We start from the raw sequence: 24,202 nt of genomic DNA on the forward strand, positions 1-24,202 counted from the left end.
TGCAGCATCAATAGTAAAAAGATCTAATGTTAAAAATAATTTAAAAAAATTAAAAATCGTGCTATTCTCACCTTCCAGCGCCTTTCCCGTTCCTCGCGACGCTCCGGGCCATGCATTGCAGTCTCGCGAGATGATGACGTGCGCTCTCGCGAAATCGCTACGTCATCATATCGCGAGACCGCAATGCATTGTTGGGACCAGAGCGTCGCGAGGAGCATCGCTAAACGCCTCGCCTGGATCCGGGGGTCGCCGGAGGGTGAGTATATAACTATTTTTTTAACGGGGATATGGTGCCCACACTGCTATATAGTACTTGGGCTGTGTTATATACTGCGTGGCTGCTATATACTACGTGGGCTGTGTTATATACTGCGTGGGCAGTGTTATATACTGCGTGGGCAGTGTTATATACTGCGTGCGCTGTGTTATATACTACATGGGCAGTGTTATATACTATGTGGGCAGTGTTATATACTGCGTGGGCAGTGTTATACAGTTGTGGCCAAAAGTATTGATACCCCTGCAATTCTGTGAGATAATTACTCTTCCGGAAAATGATTGCAAACACAAATTTTAGTATTATTTGGTATTATTATCTTCATTTAATTTGTCTTAAATGAAAAAACACAAAAGAGAATGAAGCAAAAAGCAAAACATTGACCATTTCACACAAAACTCCAAAAATGGGCCAGACAGAAGTATTGGCACCCTCAGCCTAATACTTGGTTGCACAACCTTTAGCCAAAATAACTGCAACCAACCGCTTCCGGTAACCATCAATGAGTTTCTTACAATGCTCTGCTGGAATTTTAGACCATTCTTCTTTGGCAAACTGCTCCAGGTCCCTGATATTTGAAGGGTGCCTTCTCCAAACTGCCATTTTTAGATCTCTCCACAGGTGTTTTATGGGATTCAGGTCTGGACTCATTGCTGGCCACCTTAGAAGTCTCCAGTGCTTTCTCTCAAACCATTTTCCAGTGCTTTTTGAAGTGTGTTTTGGGTCATTGTCCTGCTGGAAGACCCATGACCTCTGAGGGAGACCCAGCTTTCTCTGGGCCCTACATTATGCTGCAAAATTTGTTGGTAGTCTTCAGACTTCATAATGCCATGCACACGGTCAAGCAGTCCAGTGCCAGAGGCAGAAAAGCAACCCCAAAACATCAGGGAACTTCCGCCATGTTTGACTGTAGGGACAGTGTTCTTTTCTTTGAATGCCTCTTTTTTTCTCCTGTAAACTCTATGTTGATGCCTTTGCCCAAAAAGCTCTACTTTTGTCTCATCTGACCAGAGAACATTCTTCCAAAACGTTTTAGGCTTTTTCAGGTAAGTTTTGGCAAACTCCAGCTTGGCTTTTTTATGTCTCGGGGTAAGAAGTGGGGTCTTCCTGGGTCTCCTACCATACAGTCCCTTTTCATTCAGACGCCGACGGATAGTACGGGTTGACACTGTTGTACCCTCGGACTGCAGGGCAGCTTGAACTTGTTTGGATGTTAGTCGAGGTTCTTTATCCAACATCCGCACAATCTTGTGTTGAAATCTCTTGTCAATTTTTCTTTTCCGTCCACATCTAGGGAGGTTAGCCACAGTGCCATGGGCTTTAAACTTCTTGATGACACTGCACACGGTAGACACAAGAACATTCAGGTCTTTGGAGATGGACTTGTAGCCTTGAGATTGCTCATGCATCCTCACAAATTGGTTTCTCAAATCCTCAGACAGTTCTTTGGTCTTCTTTCTTTTCTCCATGCTCAATGTGGTACACACAAGGACACAGGACAGAGGTTGAGTCAACTTTAATCCATGTCAACTGGCTGCAAGTGTGATTTAGTTATTTCCAACACCTGTTAGGTGCCACAGGTAAGTTACAGGTGCTGTTAATTACACAAATTAGAGAAGCATCACATGATTTTTCGAACAGTGCCAATACTTTTGTCCACCCCCTTTTTATGTTTGGTGTGGAATTATATCCAATTTGGCTTTAGGACAATTCTTTTTGTGTTTTTTCATTTAAGACAAATTAAATGAAGATAATAATACCAAAGAATTTGTGTTTGCAATCATTTTCAGGAAGAAACTGAGTATTATTAACTGTATACTACGTGGGCAGTGTTATATACTACGTGGGCTGTGTTATATACTGCGTGGGCAGTGTGATATACTGCATGGGCAGTGTTATATACTACGTGGGCAGTTTTATATACATGGGCAGTGTTATATATTATGTGGGCAGTAATATATACTGCATGGGCTGTGTTATATACTGCGTGGGCTGTGTTATATACTATGTGCCTGTGTTATATACTACGTGGGCTGTGCTATATATTACATGGGCTGTGCTATATATTACGTGGGCTGTGTTATATACTACGTGGCTGTGCGATATACTATGTGGGCAGTGTTATATACTAAGTGGCAGCTATATACAAAGTGGCTGCTATATACTACGTGGCTATGCTATATACTACGTGGCTATGCTATATACTACGTAGCTGTCTGTTACGTGGGCTGTGTTATATACTGCGTGGGCTGTGCTATATACTGTGTGGGCTGTGTTATATACTACGTGGCTGTGCTATATACTACGTGGCTCTTATATACTACATGGCTGTGTTATATACTACGTGGCTGCTATTTATTACGTGGGCTGTGTTATATACTATGTGGCTGTGTTATATACTACGTGGCTGTGCTATATACTACGTGGCTGTGCTATATACTATGTGGGCTGTTATATACTACGTGGGCTGTGTTATATACTACGTGGGCTGTGTTATATACTACGTGGGCTATGCTATATACTACGTGGGCTGTGTTATATACTACGTGGCTGCTATATACTACGTGGCTCCTATATACGTGGCTGTGCTATATACTACGTGGCTGTCTGTGTTACGTGGGCTGTGCTATATACTATGTGGCTGCTATATACATACATACATACTCGAGAATACCCGATGCATTAGAATCGGGCCACCGTCTAGTACTACATGAAAGAGTATGGAGAATGAATTAAACTTTATGAAGGACCATGGAGAGGGCATTATACTATATGAAGAACTATTGGGAGTACAATATACTATATGGATACCACACAGGATGTGTTGTAACTCTCTGAAGCACAGGGTTAGTGTAATAAAGTTAGTAAAATAGTCTTTTAAGCCCAACAAGGTTCCAGGATTTGGGTGGGACTTAAATTTATGCCCCCACTATAGTTACGCCTCAAGCCATTTCGCACATGCACAGTGTAAACATAGCTTCATCTGGCCAACTGGGGCATATCTACTTCAAAGTAGAGAGCGGAATAAGCCATAGTTGGGCCCCTTCATCGGCATATTATCTCTTGCAAAGACAAAGGATCAGGCATGTTGTAATCCATCCATACTCCCAAATTCAAATTCATTTAAAGGGGTTCTCCGGGAAAAGAAAAAAACAAGTAAAGAAAATGTTATTATAAAAGAAAATTCTAAATACATTCCATTAGCAAATCACAATTGCTTTGTCCAGGGATGTAATTATTATAGAATTAAAATGGTCACTTACTGCACATGCTCACAGGCCCCTGTCATAACAGTCCAGGACGGATTTATGGCAGTGTAACAGGGCTGAAGCTATTCTAATTCTATAGTGATTACATACAAAACTATTTTAATTCAATTTATGTCTAATTAAATGTGTGTACGAATTTATTTATAATGACGTCCTTTAGTTATTTATTTTTTCTATTTCTAGAGAACCCCTTTAAAGACATGTCAGAAAATGTGATGAATGGAATTTTGTGTGCTGATGGCTAGAACAGTATAAAACATGAGAATGACAGGAAACAGAAGAAAAACTGTATGGATTTTTTCCCAAGTACGTTCAGCTCTAGAAGACTATATAATCGTGTCTGATATGCTTATTTAGTTGCACTTCAGTCATTAGAAGATTGTAAGTACAGAGGTATTGGTTGTTATAATTTACCCGCAGCGGTGACATAAAATATGAAAGTAAGTAGAGAATAACCTGAGCTATGCCACGACATATGGACATATAGACATCACATACCTAAGAAAGCTCCCAGAGAAACTCTACCAAGACCTAATAGAGACAAGGAGAGAGAAAGAAGCAAACGCAAAGAAGTTACAGAGACGTTAGAAAGCAGATGGAGCACCGGGGTTAGCAATGTACGTGGCTGGAATGTTCCCTCGCAGGAATGTTACCTGTTACTTTGTTTCAGTGTTACCCTTGTTAATAGTATTTTAGCATAATATAATATAAACCAGCCTAATGCTGCTCTCATGTGGGAGTTTGGTGAATATACAATAATTAATCACAGTAATGGCTATCATGCTCAACACTGCTCTAGGTACACTAACATAGGTACGTGAAGATAGGTACGGTAACTTGCATATGGGAATATAGGTACGGTAAATGGTATATGGGAACATAGGTACGTGAAGATAGGTATGGTAACTTGTGTATGGGAACATAGGTATATGAAGATAGGTATGGTAACTTGTATATAGGAAGATAGGTACGGGAAGATAGGTACGGTAACTTGTATATGGGAACATATGTACAGGAAGATAGGTATGGTAACATATATGGGAACATAGATACGGTAACTTGTATATGGGAACATAGATACGGTAACTTGTATATGGGAACATAGGTACGGTAACTTGTATATGGGAACATAGGTATGGTAACTTGTATATGGGAAGATACGTACGGGAAGATAGGTACGGTAACTTGTATATGGGAAGATAGGTACGGTAACTTGTATATGGGAACATAGGTATGGGAAAATACATACAGTAACTTGTATATGGAAAGATGAGTACGGGAAGATAGGTATGGTAACTTGTATATGGGAATAGATAGGTATGGTAACTTGTATATGGGAACATGGGTATGGGAAGATAGATACGGTAACGTAGGTATGGTAAGTTGCATATGGTAACATAGGTACAGGAATATAGGTACGGGAACATAGGTATAGGAACACAGGTATGAAAACATAGGTACAGGAACAAACAAATCAGCTACATTCCATAGCACACAATAAACTTACCAAAATACTCATTAAGGAAAGCAAGTGAAGCCACGTAGCAGCCAAGGCTGAAAAACTCGGCTACGACCATTAGCCAGTGCCATGTCCTTATAGTTAATGCAACCATTAGCAATTCTGTCAAAATCAAGGCAGTAAACGAGATGGCAACCACATGGACAAACTCAGACTCGAAGAGCAGGAGAGCCCCATACATTAATATGCCACCTAAAACATAAAGATATGCAACAATTATATATTCTACAAAAAAGAACCCTTTCCATAATAGATACCACCCAATATGTCAGTTGGAACCTTACACTGAAGTAACTGGAAACTACGACCTAAAGAGTAGCTGGCATTACATTTTTTATTTCATAAAAAAATAGTACTCGTGAAATATAAGCAACTTTGTAATATCTTATCAGAGAAATCTGCTTTTATCACTTTCTGGACTTCTCTTTCTCTCTTAATTCAGGGGTAAAGTCTGCACTTAGAAACGACAGATCTTTCCATTACTGAAATAAAAGATGACAGTTGGTGCTTATAAGGTTTTATGGGAAAAGGAGAAGGAAGAACCTGAAGTCAGGCATAGACATTCTCTTGCAATGTCACAATTGTCATCTCCTAGCTCAGTAATGTGAGAGTCTGTATTCACTGAAGACAGATTTTACTCGTGGATTGAGAATTTTGAGAATGACTGATCAGTGCAGGAGAAAAATACAGATTTCTCTATTAAGATATATTAGAAAGGTTGTTATTTTCCCATATACTATTAACTTATGTGGAACTCCCCCTCTCCCCCCAAAGGTTACTCTTTAAAGTTAAGTATTACTAACATAGGCTAAAACCTTTAGCCATAGGTAAAGCCCAGGTGACCACATGTTCTAGGTGGCGAGGTCCCAATAGAGAATTACTTTATACAATGCAAGGATAATCTATCTTAAAATAATAAACTGATATATAGGGGAGATAGGAACTCCAAACTATTTCCTAATGCGCAGTAGCATAGCCGCTATGGGGCCCTTGAGTCGGGGGAGGGGGGGGGCTCGATGCCAGCGTCGGCACCGGGTACCCCATCCGTACCATCAAGTTCAAATGTTACAATGCAGTAATGTTGTCAAAGACATGTCAAATAGAGTTGAAAACATTGATGAAAAAAGGAGGGTCAGCTGATGCTTGCTCCTCCATCATTCTTTCTCGATGTCTGACATCTCAACACAGTGGACGCGATGATGTCACTACACTGTGTTCCAAATTATTATGCAAATTGGATTTAAGTGTCATAAAGATTTACCGTATTTTTCGCTTTGTAAGACGCACCCCAAATTTTGAGGAGAACAATAGGAAAAAACTTTTTTTAATAAATTGGTGGGGCGTCTTATAATCCATGCGTCTTATTACTTACCAGGGGTTGTGGCTGTGGTGGATCAGGGTCCCAGGGTCGTTGCTGGAGGCAGGAGTGGAGCATTGCTGCAGGCTGGGATGTGGGGGTCTGCAGGGGGCTCCTGTGCTGCAGGGGGGCTCCTGTGCTGCAGGCTGGGATGAGGGGTCTGCAGGGGGGCTCCTGTGCTGCAAGCTGGGATGAGGGGTCTGCAGGGGGCTCCTGTGCTGCAGGACTGTCTCCGATGCTGCAGGGCTGTCTCCGGTGCTGCGGGGGGCTCTGGCGACATTTTGTGAAAGACCAGAGCCCCCCGGCAGTTCGTTCATGCGTTCCTGTATGACTGACTCTGGGAAAATGGCCGCCGGAATCTCGAGAGATGAGATCTCAGCGCTGAAATCTCATCTCCCGAGATTCCGGCGGCCATTTTCCCGGAATTAGTCATACTGGAACGCATGGACGAACTGCCGGGGGGCTCTGGTCTTTCACAAAATGTCACCAGAGCCCCCCGCAGCACCGGAGCCTCCAGCATCACCCGGGGCAGCAGCGGACAACCCCGGAAGCGGCGGCGGACGACAGCGGCGGCGGGCGGAAGCGGCGGCGGACACCCCATCATCCCAGCCTGTAATGGTAAGCGGTATATCCGCTTTGTTAGACGCACCCACATTTCCCCCCCCAAATTTTGGGGAAATTAAGTGCGTCTTATAAAGCATAAAATACGGTAATTGTTTTGTTTTTCAAATAAACTTGTGGATGCTATTGTGTCTCAGGGCTCAATGGATCACTGAAATCAATTGTAAACACATGTGATAATTAGTTTTCCAGGTGATTCTAATTAAAGAAAAACTACTTAAAAGTGATGTTCCACATTATTAAGCAGGCCACAGGTTTCAAGCAATATGGGAAATAAAAAGGATCTCTCTGCTGCTGAAAAGCGTTAAATAGTGTAATGCCTTGGACAACGTATAAAAACATTAGATATTTCATGAAAACTTAAAGGGAACCTGTCACCTGAATTTGGCGGGACCAGTTTTGGGTCATATGGGCGGTGTTTTTGGGTGTTTCATTCACCCTTTCCTTACCCGCTGGCTGCATGCTGGCTGCAATATTGGATTGAAGTTCATTCTCTGTCCTCCGGAGTACACGCCAGCGCAAGGCAATATTTTCCCCATCCGAGAAATACCTGCCTCCTTCCAATCATGAAATCCCGACATCTGCCTGAACTCTTGTAAAAATCTGTTATTCCAGATGGGTGAAAATCTAGTAAGTGCCCTTACACCCCTAATACCCTTTACTTTATCCCAAACCTTATGAATAAGTCTAATAGTACAGAATTTGGAACCTTTCTCCCGGAAATGTCCGCCCTCCAGACCCTCACACAATACCTTCAGCCCAATCAGTGTCCTCAGACAACAGGGTATCCGCGCCCCACAAGACTCCTCTCCCCATCCCCTAAAATGTTGACACTGTGATGCCAAGAAGTATAACCAAGGATTAGGGAGTGCCAACCCACCCTCCGTTTTGAACCTTTGTAAGGTTCTTTAAATGTGGGGCTCTTTCCTCCCCAGATCAACTCACCAAACAAGGATCTAATCCTACAAAATCTATTCTGCGATATCCAGATAAGAGAATTGTGTAGCACATAAAGAAGTTGAGGCATCACAATCATCTTTCTCAGATTGAGTGCCGTTGATTTATTGGGCATGAAGCCTGACTGATCCGGGTGGACTAGTTTATCAATCACCTGAGTCAGCCTATTTGCCTCTCTCATTGACAAAGGCAACTCCCCCCTTTCCAACGACCTATTGTACACCCCAGCCAATTTAGTCAATAAAGTGTCCTTTAAGATCTTATAGACCTCAGCTGGAATACCATCCGCCCCCGAAGCCCTGCCCCCAGCAACACCCGCCAAGGCCGCCCCCAATTCTTCCTCCCCAATCGGTTCATCCAACCACTCACATTCCTCTCTGCTCAACCTAGGCAAATCAATCCCCTCTAAGTACCTGGTCGTGTCTTCTGTCCCTTTCTCTACACTAGAGGTAAATAATTCACCATAGAATTTTCTAAAAGCTTCCAATATTTGCTCCCCCTGGGTGACCACCGTTCCCTCCTCGGTTTTTATTGAGTAGACATGTGAAGAACCCCTCTGCGCGGAAGTCACTACCGAAAGTAGATGCCCCACCTTTTCCCCCTCTGAGTAGAATGTTTCTTTTTGAAAAGCCCTCAACCTCTCTGCTTTTCTCAGATATAATTGATTGACCCCCTGCTGAGCCACCCTCATACGGTTCTGAGACTCCTTAGTACATTGGGCACCCAATGTCACTTCGGCTGCCTTCAACTCCTCCAAGACAGCTTTGTCCTGTGCTCTGTCTTCGTCTTATGTCTTGAGATGTTCCTAAACAAAATTCCTCTTAAATACGCCTTCATAGTGTCCCATACTACATGGCTTTCTGCACTACTTTCATTGATCTTAAAAAACTCCTCAATCTCTGCCCCCACCCTTTCCATGTCCAAGAGCTGTAACCAGGAGGGGTGAATTTTCCATCCCGTCCTCCCCGATCCAGCCTGATCTGCCAACTTCAGAGACACTTGAATTGGGCTATGATCTGATAAGATCCTGGGACTATATTCCACCGCACATAGCAGTTCATTCATCTCGTCATTCCCCAGGGCGACATCAATTCGTAACATAGAGCCGTATGTAGTCGAATAACAGGAATAAGAATATGTGTTAACATTGCGTACCCGCCATAAGTCAATCCACGCTATTTCTCTGAGATAGTTTCCAAAAGGAGTGTCATTACCGTCTTTGCGCAACAATGCGTGATTACTCTTATCCCAGTGGTCATTAATTATATTATTAAGAAGGAACAGATGAATGACCTCGGGGAGACCAAAACATCCAACACTGCGGAGACACCATCACGTGTTTCTCAACGCAGTGATCCAGAACACTGCCCCCATCCCTTATGGGAAATATGCAAACGCATGTAAAATAAGCTGCGGAGACACCATCACGTGTTTCTCAACGCAAGCAATGAATAGCCAGGCCTTTCTCCGGGAAGGAACAACCACGGGAAGGGCAGCATCCAATAAAGGAGAATATCCAATAAAGGAAGACCACCTATGCCAAGCATGGTATCCATCCACAAACAGCTGTTTCGGGGTTTTTGCCCCTCATCAGTGTGGAGTAGGAAACTGGCTATTAGGAGCAGTGCCTGGTGAAGGGCTATGAAGGAACAGATGAATGACCTCGGGGAGACCAACACTGCGGAGACACCATCACGTGTTTCTCAACGCAGTGATCCAGAACACTGCCCCCATCCCTTATGGGAAATATGCAAACGCATGTAAAGTAAGCTGCGGAGACACCATCACGTGTTTCTCAACGCAAGCAATGAATAGCCAGGCCTTTCTCCGGGAAGGAACAACCACGGGAAGGGCAGCATCCAATAAAGGAGAATATCCAATAAAGGAAGACCACCTATGCCAAGCATGGTATCCATCCACAAACAGCTGTTTCGGGGTTTTTGCCCCTCATCAGTGTGGAGTAGGAAACTGGCTATTAGGAGCAGTGCCTGGTGAAAGGCTATGAAGGAACAGATGAATGACCTCGGGGAGACCAAAACATCCAACACTGCGGAGACACCATCACGTGTTTCTCAACGCAGTGATCCAGAACACTGCCCCCATCCCTTATGGGAAATATGCAAACGCATGTAAAGTAAGCTGCGGAGACACCATCACGTGTTTCTCAACGCAAGCAATGAATAGCCAGGCCTTTCTCCGGGAAGGAACAACCACGGGAAGGGCAGCATCCAATAAAGGAGAATATACAATAAAGGAAGACCACCTATGCCAAGCATGGTATCCATCCACAAACAGCTGTTTCGGGGTTTTTGCCCCTCATCAGTGTGGAGTAGGAAACTTTCCATGTCCAAGAGCTGTAACCAGGAGGGGTGAATTTTCCATCCCGTCCTCCCCGATCCAGCCTGATCTGCCAACTTCAGAGACACCTGAATTGGGCTATGATCTGATAAGATCCTGGGACTATATTCCACCGCACATAGCAGTTCATTCATCTCGTCATTCCCCAGGGCGACATCAATTCGTAACATAGAGCCGTATGTAGTCGAATAACAGGAATAAGAATATGTGTTAACATTGCGTACCCGCCATAAGTCAATCCACGCTATTTCTCTGAGATAGTTTCCAAAAGGAGTGTCATTACCGTCTTTGCGCAACAATGCGTGATTACTCTTATCCCAGTGGTCATTAATTATATTATTCACATCTCCAACAACAAGAAGGGGAACCCCATCCCATCCTCTCATAGATTCCAATATTTCCTGAATTTTCTTACCAGAGTATGGCGGGGGTATATATAATGAAGCAATACAGATTAAACGATTGAAAATTTTGCACACTAAAAATATATATTGACCGTCCTTATCAATTTTAACCTCAATCTCTTCAAATGGGGTATTTATATGAATCAAAATTGACACTCCTCTTGCATAATTAGAGAACGTCGAGTGATACGCCTTTCGCACCCATCGCTTCTGCAGCATATCAACTTTTTCCTCCACTAGATGGGTTTCTTGTAAGCATATCACTGAGGGCCTCTGTTTCAATAAGTACTGAAATATTGCTGACCGCTTAGTAGCATCCGCTAGCCCCCTAACATTCCAACTTAAAATATTAACATCACCTCCCATTTCTTCAAGGAAAGATAATAAGTGGATACAATCTCCCCCAGGTCTCCGCCAATACCCCCCTCCCCCCCCGTACCACCCCAACTCCCCCCATCTAAAACTCAATAGAATTCAAATAAGCCGAACTTTCTTTCTCTATACGAGAACTGAGAGCACTTATTAACAACCTAGAACTATGCCCTTTACCATCCATCTCTCCCCCTCCCACCGCGCTTGATATAAACTATTCATTGAGCTGCCGAACACAATACTTTAACATTTGGGTGCATTCTATCTGTCTATCTGATAACCAAGAAGCTCGTTCAAAGATCAATAAGTGAAAAAACAGCAAAATTACGGATCCTCAAGATCATTCTCATCGGTTCCGTTCTGTGCCAATATTCTTAGCATTAATGTCCAGCCACTGCATAGCCTCCTCCGGACTTTGAAAAAAGTGTACACGGTCCAGCGCTACCTCCCTGAGCTTAGCCGGGTAGAGCATTGAATATTTCAAGTCCAGTCCTCGGAGCAGTCGCTTGACTTCGCCAAACTGCATTCTGAGTTTTTGCACTGACGCCGAATAATCCGGGTAGATGGAGATCCGATTTCCGTTTATACTTAGACCATCGCTGATCCTAGCCTTCCTTAGTACGGTTTCGCAATCACGGTAGTTCAAAATTTTTGCCAGTATAGCACGAGGGGCAGAGCCAGGCGGCAGAGGCCAAGTGGGGACTCTATGAGCCCTTTCCACCACGAAGTGGTGAGGCCATCGCCACCCACCGAATTTTTAAGCCATGCCTCAATATATTCAGTGGGATTACTCCCTTCCACTTTTTCTGGCACCCCAATTATTCTTAAATTGTTCCTTCGGGAACGGTTTTCCAAGTCATCTGTTTTAAATTCCAATTCTGCAATGCGTTGGATATATTTCTTTTCCCTTTGTAGCAGGTCATTTGTTTGGTCCTTCACACTGCCCACACGTTCCTCCACCACCTCAACTCTTTTCTCCACCTTGCGCATGGCAGAGTTAAGGGACTTCATTTCAACTTTTAAGTCATCCACCCTTAGGTTTAATGCGGCCAAAGCAGATTTGCAGTATATAACAACAGAAAAGATATTCTGCAGCGTTGGTTCCCCTGAATTTGTCTGCTCCACATCAGCAGAAACATTAGCCTGCACTGGTCTAGCAGCAGATATCAGATTTTCAGCTCCATGCACTTCCTGCTCCCTCGATGAGGACCTCTACTCCTCCACCTCACTGATATCATCATCCCCTCCTCTACGCTGCCTCTGCGGGTCCCCCTTCTCTCCAGGCCCCTCAACATCGGCCTCCAGCAGCAGGGCACCCTCCTCCTCTGTGTGGGCAAACCGCTCCAGCCGGGCTATTACCTCCAGCCTCCTGCGGTATGCAGCACTGGCTCTAGCCGCCTCCTCCTCCGCTACGGCGCCATCTTGGATTTTCGCGCCCGCCGCAGGCGCCGACTGTTTTCGGCATAGCATCGCCGATCCTCACTCCACACAGTTCCGGGTGGTCTCCTCCGCTCTCCGGGTCTTACGACACAGCCCTGCCCGATTTCAGAGTTCAGTGGCGCCTCCAAAGGGTAATACTGAGAGCGGTAAGGGGAGAGAGATCTGACACACGTCTGCTCACATAGCACACTAGGCCACGCCCTAAACACAGCAAACAGTTATTTGAAGCTGCTGGTGCCTCTGGAGTCCCTTGAACTTCAAGGTGTAGGATCCTTCAAAGGCTTGCTGTGGTGCATAAACCTACTATTCGGCCACCCCTAAATAGTGTTCACAAGCAGAAACGGTTGCAGTGGGCCCAGACATACATGAAGACCAATTTTCAAACAGTCTTGTTTGATGAGTGTCGAGCAACCCCGGATGGTCCAGATGGATGGAGTAGTGGATGGTTGGTAGATGGCCACCATGTCCCAACAAGGCTGCGATGTCAGCAAGGAGGTGGAGGAGTCATGTTTTGGGCCGGAATCATGGGGAAACAGCTGGTATGGCCATTTAAGGTTCCTGAAGGTCTGAAAATGACCTCTGCAAGTATATAGAGTTTCTGACTGACAACTTTCTTCCACGGTATAAAAGCAGAAACGTGCCTTCAGGAGCAAAATCATCTTCATGCATGACAATGCAGCATCTCATGCTGCAAAGAATACCTCTGAGTCATTGGCTGCTGTGGACATAAAAGGAGATAAACTCATGGTGTGGTCACCATCTTCCCCTGACCTCAACCCTATAGAGAACCTTTGGAGTATCATCAAGCAAAAGATCTATGAGGGTGGGAGGCAGTTTGCATCAAAACAGCAGCTCTGGGAGGCTCTTCTGACTTCATGCATAGAAATACAAGCAGAAACTCTCCAAAAACTCACAAGTTCAATGGATGCAAGAATTATGAAGGTGATATCAAAGAAGGGTTCCTATGTTAACATGTAACTTGGCCTGTTGGGATGTTTTGGAGTTAAATAGCTTTTTTTGTTCAGTGGATGTGACCTCCTAATGCTGCAAATTCCACAAATGAGCATTTTCAGTTCTTTAAAACAGATCAAATGTTTAGAAATTCTACTGTGCCTAATAATTTGGAACAGTGCATTTTGAGTTTTTATTCATTTTGGAGATTATACAGTTATCATTGGGAGGTTTCTTCAACAAAATTTGATGTATACTCTAACGGGTGATGACTTTTCTTAGACTGACTGTCATTTGCACCAACCATTTAGGAAAATCCAAGAAAAACATCATTTGCATAATAATTTGGAACATAGTGTACAGAGCGGAATGAGGAGAGGTGAGTATTGCTTTTTTTTTTAATCAGTGAGAACATTGTGGTGGCCAGAATACTGTACAGAGGACTATGGGGAGTGCATTATACTGTATAGAAAAATATGAGGTGCATTATACTATTTGATGGACTATGGGGAGTGCATTATACTATATGGAGGACCATGGGGAGTGCAGTATACTGTATGGAGGACTATAGGGAGTGAATTATCATATGAGGACTATGCAGAGTGCATTGAACTGGGGTGCACTATACTGTATGGAGGACAGTGGGGAGTGCAATATTCTGTATGGAAGACTATGGGGTGCATTATGCTATATGGAGGACTATGGCAGTGCACTATATTATATGGAGGACTATACTGAGTACATTATACTGTATGAAGGACTATAGGGAGTGAATTATACTTTATGGAGTACTATGGGGAGGGCAGTATACTATATGGAGGACTATTGAGTGTGAATTATACTACATGGATGACTATGGGGAGTGCATTATACTGTAGGAAGGACTAAGGGGAGTGCATTATGCTATATGGAGGACTATGGTGTGCATTACACTTGAGTGTATTATATTGTATGGAGGACGACTATGGCAGTACAATATACTGTATGGAGGATTATGGGGTGCATTATGCTCTAATATACTATATGAAGGACTACGAGAAGTGCATTGTACTATGGGGAGTGCATTAAACTATATGGAGGACTATGGGAAGTGCGTTGTACTATATGAAGGACTATGAGGAGTGCATTTTACTATATGAAAAACTATGGAGTGCATCATACTATATGGAGGACTATGGGGAGTGCATTATACTGTATGAAGGGCATTATACTATATGAAAGGCTATGTGGGGCTATTATAATATTTGGAGGGCTATGTGGGAGCCAGGAGCCTTTTTACAGCATGCAAGCAATTGTACAGCTTGAAGGTTTGTGTGAAGTCCATCATACTGTGTGGAGGGCTGTGTGGGGGCTACTATACCTTGTGGAGAGTTTTTTGGCCATTATACCGTATGTAGGCCATTATACTGTATGGAGGTCTGTGTAGGGGTCACATTTGGAGGATCACACCACACAGCAGGTGTAGTAATAGGAACAAATACTTCAGCAGTGGTTCAGAATTGGGGTATCAGCAGGATAAGCAGCTTGTGCAGTTTGAGGATAGATGGGGACGGTGCTGGAAATGTGAGAAGTCAAATGTGTATTTGCTGTAATTTCTGCAGCAGAGTCATGGCAGGAAGAAGTTACCATGTCAGTCTGGGTCAGATGGAAAAGACGGTAAAAATGAATGACTCCACCATAAAAAATGTCAGCTGTAAGTCACTATCAGTAACTGTACTGTAATCTCTTACATGTTCAGCTGCACTGCTATCTACCACTATTTAGTCACAATATGGCAGTAATATCAGTGTTGGTCTTTGTATAGAGATTTTTTTTAGTAACAGAGCAGTCATTGCTGAGGTTTTATTACATCCACTATTAGGGTGCACCACCATAGTTGTAATCAGGGTTACCTGTTTAGGGGCCCATATAGAAGTTTGTCCCTTTCCTGAACCAAACCCCTAGCTACTCCTCTGCTAATGCCATTTAAATTAATTAGTTATAAAGTGACTGGGTAAAGCCATGCACATATCATGTGCAATGGACTCCTCCTTGCCAGAAACCCCACCAAACAAAATTTACATTAGTGGCAGGAAGCAATATGCCGCTGTAGCCCCTCATTATTATTAATAACTTAAAAAACAAAAAATGTGTAATGAATGTTATTAGCTGATACTGTCATTAATACCTTCTTTATGAGCTGTCACTAAGTTTCAGTTAATTCCCTATGTCATAGCGTTGTAATGGATACGGTTTAAGAAATAAAGTAAAAAAAATGAAACGTTAACTATCAATTAACCCTTTAAAAATACCTCCTAATATCTAGACCAGCAAAGCTGCATGCAACATGAGAATAAAATGTTAATATTTTTAGGGATTAAGTTGTAATTAAAACAGCACTAATTTCATGTGGCATGCATCAATACAAATACTGATCACCCATCATGCATTGCATGCTGGCAAGGGGTACTGCCGGACTATCGATTTACCTGATAAAAAGAAAGCAATATACGACTGTTGATAAAATTTTAAGCTGGCGGAAGCAAACTTGGAGGAAAAACACTCAAGACAGACAAAAATCCCTTTGCCTAGCTAAATGAGCCCTTCTTACCTTGGTATATGCTGATTAAAACCCAGATGAGGAAGGTTTTAAAAGACAAAGATCTTCCCTGCGAAGAAAGAACAGCAATGTTAAATAAGTGGTATTACCTAAATACAAGAATGATTCATTCGGAAGTTCGTCTTGGATTTCATCATCTACAATTCTAAATTATGACCTAAAATATTTGATTTGATGATATGTACTGGCTATAATATAAATGCAAGAAAACAGTCACTAAAACTGCTAAAAGCCACTCTGGAACATAGAGACAATTAAGCTTAAAAGCAAGGATATTAAAACTGAACTATCAGTAATATATCAATATATTCTCGCTTTGCTGAAATTTGTATTTTATTGATAAACAAATTAGGTGTCAAAGTGCACTGGTGGGTGTATCAGTGTACTCACTTGCAGTCTGGCTCCTCTCTGCTTCTCCCAGGGCTGGCACCACTATGCACAACCAGGCCGGTGAGGAGGAGGGGCACGCTGTCGCCAGCTCAAACTTCAACTGGATGTGCATCCTCAGACACACATTCAGCTGAAGTGTATTGGGGCACAGAGACCCACCGGATGTATAAGCTGTGATACATGCTACCGGCCAATTGGAGGCCAGCAACTGACGTCGGCATGCATATGAATGAGGACGCAAGGCAGCGACGTCATGCGCTCCCGTCGATTGCAAGCTAAAGTCTACTGCCGGGTTCAGAAGAGGACGCTGCATGGCGGGGGAGTGGAGGGAAGGTGAGTGAAATCTTTTTTTTTCTATACAATAAAGAACAGTGGCAGAATGGGGGACACATATCAGCATGGGGAACATATATACCAGGATGGGGGATATATATACCAGGATGGAGCCTTGGATTAGTGACATATATACCAAGATTGGGCCCCCAAAAAACATACAGTGGCTCGTGAAAGTATCCAGCCTCATTAGCATTTTCGAGTTTGGAATTTCACAGTTTTTTTTTTTAAGGTTTACATCAGGTCGTGTAAAGAACATGCCTACAAACTGTGAACATTTGTTTTCTTTTTATTGTGACACAAACAATAAATAGGACAAAACAACTTCAGTGTACATAACTATTCACCCCTAAAGTCAGTACTTTGTAGAGCCTCCTTTAGTGGCAATTACAGTTGCAAGTTGCTTTGGACAAGTCTCTATGAGCTTTCCACATCTTGACACTGGGATTTTTGCCCATTCCTCAAGGCAAAACTGCTCCAGTTGCTTCAAGTTAGATGGTTTCCTCTGGTGAACAGCAATCTTCAAGTCTGACACAGATTACCAATTGGATTAAGGTCTGGGCTTTGACTAGGCCACTCCAAGACATTTACAGAGTTACCCTTAAACAACTTAAGTGTTGCTTTAGCAGTATGCTTTGGGTCTCAAATCACTGACAAACAGGTTTTACTCTAGAATATCTCTGTTTTTAGCACCATCCATCTTCGACTTGGACCATTTTCCCTGTCCCTGCTGCCAAAAAACCATCCCCACAGCACGAGGTTGCCACCACCACACCACCATGTTTTACTGTAGGGATGGTGTTCTTGGGGTGATGAGCTGTGTTGGTTTGGTGCCAGACATAGTTTTTACCTTAGTGACCAAAAACTTCAATTCTCATTCGACCACAGCACCTTCCTCAATACATTTGAGGAGTCTCCCACATGTCCTTTGGCAAACACAAAATGAAACTTACAATTTTTGTGTGTAAGTAAAGGCTTTCTTCTGCCCACTCTTCCATAAAGGCCACCTCTATGGAATATACAGCTTATTGTGGTCATATGGACAGATACTCCAGTCTCTGCCTGGGAACTTTGCAACTCCATCAGTGGTCTCTGTGATGCCTCTCTGATTAATTCCCTCCATGCCCATGCAGCGAGTTTTGGTGGGCAGCCCTCTCTTGGCAGGTCTTGTCACAAACACAGGTTGTAATGCAACAAAATAGATAAAAAGCGAAGGGGGGACTTTCGCAAGTTGAGGTATATATAGAATGGGAGATGTATATAACTCAGGAAGTGTTACATATATACTAGGATGGAGGACATATATATCATATATACTAGGATGGAGGACATATATACACTCCCTGACAGAAGTTATGTCGCTTATCCAAGATATGTAAATAAAAGCTTATAACATGACGTTAAATTCATCCATTGGTTGTATAAATTATTCTTTTGAAAGCTGAAACCCTCCGAAATGTGGTTTAGGATAAGAAAATAAATTGGCATCAATGCAGAAATATTGATCAGTTAATGGACACGGAATGGTCAGATTTTGGCAAGACAAAAGTTTTGTCGCCTCGTCATATAATGCACCCAATCCTAGTTTACATCCTCACCTGTGCTCAGTAAATGATCGGTTAATTAGTGTGTGTGTATAAAAAGAAACCCAGCACCCCAGACCTTCACTTGAACTGCAACTTGAGCTCTAACAACATGCCAAAAATCCACCCTGCGACCAAAGCCTGGATTACCAAGAGGCTGGAGACCAGATCCACTGCAGAGGTGGCTGGCACCTTTAACCCCTTCATGACCTTGTGATTTTCCGTTTTACCGTGTTTGTTTTTCGCTCCCCTCCTTCCCAGAGCCATAACTTTTTTATTTTTCTGTCAATATGGCCATGTGAGGGCTTATTTTTGAAGTTTAACTTTTGAATGACATCATTGGTTTTACCATGTAATGTACTAGAAAATGGGAAAAAAAATCCAAGTGCGGTGAAATTGCAAAAAAAAGGCAATCCCACACTTGTTTTTTGTTTGGCTATTTTTCTAGGTTCACTAAATGCTAAAACTGACCTGCCATTTTGATTCTCCAGGTCAATACAAGTTCATAGACACCAAACATCTCTAGGTTCTTTTTTATCTAAGTGGTGAAAAAAAATTCCAAACTTTGATAAAAAAAAAATAAAAAAATCGCGCCATTTTCCGATACCGGTAGCGTCTCCATTTTTTGTGATCTGGGGTCGGGTGAGGGCTTATTTTTTTGCATGCCGAGCTGACGTTTTTAATGATACCATTTTGGTGCAGATACATTCTTTTGATCGCCTGTTATTGCATTTTAATGTAATGTCATGACGAGCAAAAAAATGTAATTTGGGCGTTTCAAATTTTTTTCTCGCTACGCCGTTAAGCAATCAAGTTAATCCTTTTTTTATTGATAGATCAGGCGATTCTGAATGCGGCGATACCAAATATGCGTATATTTGATTTTTTTTTATTGTTTTATTTTGAATGGAACGAAACGTGGGTGATTTAAACTTTTATATATTTTTCATTTTTTTTAAACATTTTTTTTTTTTACTTTTGCCATGCTTCGATAGTCTCCATGGGAAGCTAGAAGCTGGCACAACTGGATCAAATCCGCTACATAGTAGAGATCATCAGATCGCTCCTATGTAGCTGAATTACAGGCTTGCTATGAGCACCTACCACAGGGTGGCGCTCATAGCAAGCCGGCATCAGCAACCATAGAGGTCTCAAGGAGACCTCAGGTTGTCATGCCGACGCATCGCTGACCCCCGATCATGTGATGGGGGTCGGCAATGCGCTCATTTCCGGCCCGATGGCCAGAAGCGGTAGTTAAATGCCGCTATCAGCGGCATTTAACTAGTTAATAGTGGTGGGTGGATCGCGATTCCACCCGTCGCTATTGCGGGCACATGTCAGCTGTTCAAAACAGCTGCTGCAGCTAACGAGCAGATCTAATTTGATGCAGGTGTTAGTTTTGGGAATGAAAATTTACAGGGTGATTCCATCATTTTTTCACTCAGAATTGAGTGACTCCAAAATTTTTACCCTATGCTTGGTTTAATAAAGTAAGCATTACTGACTACCACATTTTTTGTTCTTGATTTCTTTTAGTGTTTCTTAAAGCCAGAAAGTTGCCATTTGAAATGACTTTAGTTTTGTGCCATGTCTGTGATCTGCTTTTTTTCTACAAAATTAAACAAATGAATGAACTTCCTTCAAGGCCGGAGATTACCGTACATAATTTTTGCCAGGGGCTGTACAGTTACCCTACATATTTGCACACATTTAGTGGAAAAAAAAAGTTCATACAAGTGCTTCTCAAACTGCTTACCTTTGTGAGGTCTTTATATAGCTCTGGGTACAACAGTGCCATTTCAGGCTTCACATCTTGATCCAGTACTAATGAGAAAACTGGAAACATTGTATAGATGGTTGCATACCTTGGAAAAAAAAATTAAATAACTAAAAAAATAAATGAAACCAAAGTCTAATAAGTTCAATATATGCAGCTGTAAGACTAAAGTAGCAGGAATGGCCATGGTCACAAAAACAGTAAAATACAGAGCACGCCACACAATCTAAGCCTTGAAAACAGAACACGTCATGGTGTATCCACACGACAGAGGAACCCTGCTGGGGAGGCAGCTAGGAGAACTGAGGGGGTAAGTTGCAATTTATGAATTACCGCATTTCTCCAACATTCCTGATGAGATACAATTACTGCACAAACATGTAAGGCAAATGATTATTTCACGACTCTTCCATCAGTCGTTCACATGCCTGTTACTTGGCTGCTTCATCATTACTGTCAATGAGAAAACCACCATGTACCTGGGTTGGATACGCAGCTGAATAGAACCCCTCCGGTGTCAATTACTTTCATTTGCCCGAAAATATCTGTTGTTTTTTTCAAGGACATTATTTTTTGCTTCCTCACCATGTTAACCATTAGTGCATGAATAATATGGGAAAAACTAATTATAACATTTTCCTTTAGACATAATTAAATGGCAACCAACTGATCTTGGCCCTGATGTAATCAAACAAAAATAGTTTTGTTACCAAGTTGTCACCAAGTAAATACTAGTTTTAACTTACCCTACCATTAGGAATCCCTGGTACAAAGGAACAGATGCGAAATAGAAGACTGAGGAAAACACAGCCTTAAAAGGAAACGAGAAATGAAAAATGAGTAAATTTACCATTTTCAGCTACAAGCCACGGATACCTAACCAATATTTTACGAGATGGTCAGTATTTAAAATGAGATGAAATTGAATTGAAGATAGATAAGATCATATACACTCACCGGCCACTTTATTAGGTACACCTGTCCAACTTCTTGTTAACACTTAATTTCTAATCAGCCAATCACATGGCGGCAACTCAGTGCATTTAGGCATGTAGACATGGTCAAGACAATCTCCTGCAGTTCAAACCGAGCATCAGTATGGGGAAGAAAGGTGATTTGAGTGCCTTTGAACGTGGCATGGTTGTTGGTGCCAGAAGGGCTGGTCTGAGTATTTCAGAAACTGCTGATCTACTGGGATTTTCACGCACAACCATCTCTAGGGTTTACAGAGAATGGTCCGAAAAAGAAAAAAAATCCAGTGAGCGGCAGTTCTGTGGGCGGAAATGCCTTGTTGATGCCAGAGGAGAATGGGCAGACTGGTTCGAGCTGATAGAAAGGCAACAGTGACTCAAATCGCCACCCGTTACAACCAAGGTAGGCCTAAGAGCATCTCTGAACGCACAGTGCGTCGAACTTTGAGGCAGATGGGCTACAGCAGCAGAAGACCACACCGGGTACCACTCCTTTCAGCTAAGAACAGGAAACTGAGGCTACAATTTGTACAAGCTCATCGAAATTGGACAGTAGAAGATTGGAAAAACGTTGCTTGGTCTGATGAGTCTCGATTTCTGCTGCGACATTCGGATGGTAGGGTCAGAATTTGGCGTAAACAACATGAAAGCATGGATCCATCCTGCCTTGTATGGAGCATCTTTGGGATGTGCAGCCGACAAATCTGCGGCAACTGTGTGATGCCATCATGTCAATATGGACCAAAATCTCTGAGGAATTGTTGAATCTATGCCACGAAGAATTGAGGCAGTTCTGAAGGCAAAAAGGGGTCCAACCCGTTACTAGCATGGTGTACCTAATAAAGTGGCCGGTGAGTGTACAAGCTATATGCATACTAGTAAATGACCACACAATTGAGACTTTCAGAGGAGAGATTTAGTAATTTTCTGACTAGTGTACATGCACAACCATGTGTACCAAAAGATGAGCCAATGTCTTTAGTAAACTTGGAAATTTTATGACTCCTCTGAGTCATATCCCTTTTGATACTTATCAAAAAGAAGCAAATCTGGGGCATTGCCATGTAAGCCAAAGTTATAGAAGACTTAAAGGTTTTGACCACTACTAGGACAACCCCTTCTTCATCAAAATGTTTGGCCTGCATAAAATAATAAAGCTTATACTCACCTCCGGCGCCGGCACCATTCCCGCAGTGTCGGCAGGACTCTCCTCATGCGGTGGTTGTGACACATGATGCTGGTGCCCAATCAGTGCTGGTGTCACTTTCTCTGCCTTTAGATAATAGATAAATTGAACATGAAGAGGAAGTCTGGGATGCAGCTGATCTTGGACTTCCTCTTCACTCTCAATTCTACAGGAGGCGGGGACAGTGACACCAGCACTGATTGGACGCCGGCGTTACTTGTCACAACAACAGCACAGGAGTCCCGGAAGACCTAGTGGCGACACTGATGGAAGGGCACCAGCATGAGAGGTGAGAATAAGCTATATTATTTTATGGGGGCCAAACGAGGGATATGACAAGAAGTTGTCCAATATTGGACAACTTATTTAAAAGGGTTGTCCAGGACGTCAGTATCAGATCAGGTTGGGGGTTTCTGACACCCAGCACAACTACCAATCAGCTGTTTCAGCTCCTGCTGTGGCCAGATGTGCACAGTGTATAGAGCCAGAGAAGCTCAACTCTGTGGATGCACCGCAACTCGGATACTATTGAAGTGAATGGGAGCAAACAGCTGATAGGTGAGGATGTCAGGTATCAATCTGCTACTAATGCCATATCCTAAGGATAATTCATCAATATAGCCCTGAATGACCGCCTTAAAAACAGGTTGGGCAGTCTCTTTCCTGCCTGATTTGACACTGCATTTCCTTGGTATACAATCAGTACAGCGGCATCTCTTTACACCAATGTCAGATCCACCTGGAGAGCTACATTACCCCCCTCTAGTTTAGAAATTTTGCAGCAGGTAGCTTTTGACAAATAATGGCAAGGAATACCACCATTATAAATGTTAACGGGAGTTGTCCTCTACTGGACAACCTCTTTTCAATGTCCATAATGTGCATACTAATGTAAAAATAAAAGTATACTTACTTCTCAGACCGGTACCGGTCCTCTGCTCCTAGCGCTGTGTTCTCCCGTGATCTCATGGTTTTATATGATGTGAGTGCTGCAGCATATCAGCAGCCGAGGGACACAGTCCTTGGAGGAGAGGAGCGGCGCCATTCAGGAAGATTATTCTGCTTTTCATTACACTAGGCAGATTGGGAATGTTAAAAAAGTAATGGTAATACAATAGTAGACAACCCTTTTAACACTTTCAGGTAACTACGTCTCACAGGTCAAATCAATTTCCACTTTTGAATAACTCCTTTTATATAACTGCATGTTTAGAGATGCAGCAGTGATCAGTATGACAATAAAATGATGGCGCAGTATCAGTCATTTTCCATAGGATGTTAAGTAGACCTTCATAATTATGGTGCACTACCTCAAGTACAGGCTTCTAAGACTTGCCTTGCAAGAAAAAGAAATATTAGAATCTGAAAATGCACCATAATAATGCCCAAAACAGTAATGGAATAATATAAAATAGCTCTCATGGCTATGGCCTATAGTTTCATTATGGACTACAGACTGCCATAAATCAGTTTGCAGCCTGTTGATGGGGGTCATTAACTTTCCCACCCTCGATACAGCAGGTGCTACCTGGCTAGTGAGGGTATGCTAGGAATACACTGTAACTAAAGCAACCACTGGATAATACAGTGTACCGTCAGATAAATAAGTTACCTGCATAGTGGAAATAATAAGGCCTCTGTGGATGACAAATTGCCCCAACGATGCTGATCTTTTATAGCTGTTTCGACCATGCACCATTAGTAATCTGCCAATGTGTTTAAACTGGGTTATAGAAAAGTCCGCTGCAAGAGAAGCTTGTTTCCCCTCCTAGAAGAAAAATACGAAAAGAAAGTGTTACAAATGGTAATACATATATTAAGACTTCCGAAGACCTATC

The 24,202-nt window shown here is 42.6% G+C and overlaps 1 protein-coding gene across 2 annotated transcripts in view; it reads right to left on the reverse strand.

Moving 5' to 3' along the window:
- ATP9B (ATPase phospholipid transporting 9B (putative)) overlaps positions 1-24,202 on the reverse strand; it is a 428,187-nt gene that overhangs the window by 6,439 nt on the left and 397,546 nt on the right. Inside the window, exons 24-29 of one of the 2 annotated variants that reach the window (XM_077270058.1) lie at positions 23,977-24,132; positions 20,954-21,018; positions 20,187-20,295; positions 16,116-16,173; positions 5,054-5,257; positions 4,045-4,077 (exon numbers count right to left, since the gene is read on the reverse strand). In XM_077270058.1, the coding sequence (XP_077126173.1) occupies positions 4,045-4,077; positions 5,054-5,257; positions 16,116-16,173; positions 20,187-20,295; positions 20,954-21,018; positions 23,977-24,132 (625 nt within the window). The remainder of the gene's footprint in view (positions 1-4,044; positions 4,078-5,053; positions 5,258-16,115; positions 16,174-20,186; positions 20,296-20,953; positions 21,019-23,976; positions 24,133-24,202) is intronic. The other variant, XM_077270059.1, reaches the window with a different exon arrangement.

The sequence above is a fragment of the Ranitomeya variabilis genome, chromosome 6, assembly GCF_051348905.1.
Source record: "Ranitomeya variabilis isolate aRanVar5 chromosome 6, aRanVar5.hap1, whole genome shotgun sequence".
Lineage (NCBI taxonomy): Eukaryota > Metazoa > Chordata > Amphibia > Anura > Dendrobatidae > Ranitomeya > Ranitomeya variabilis.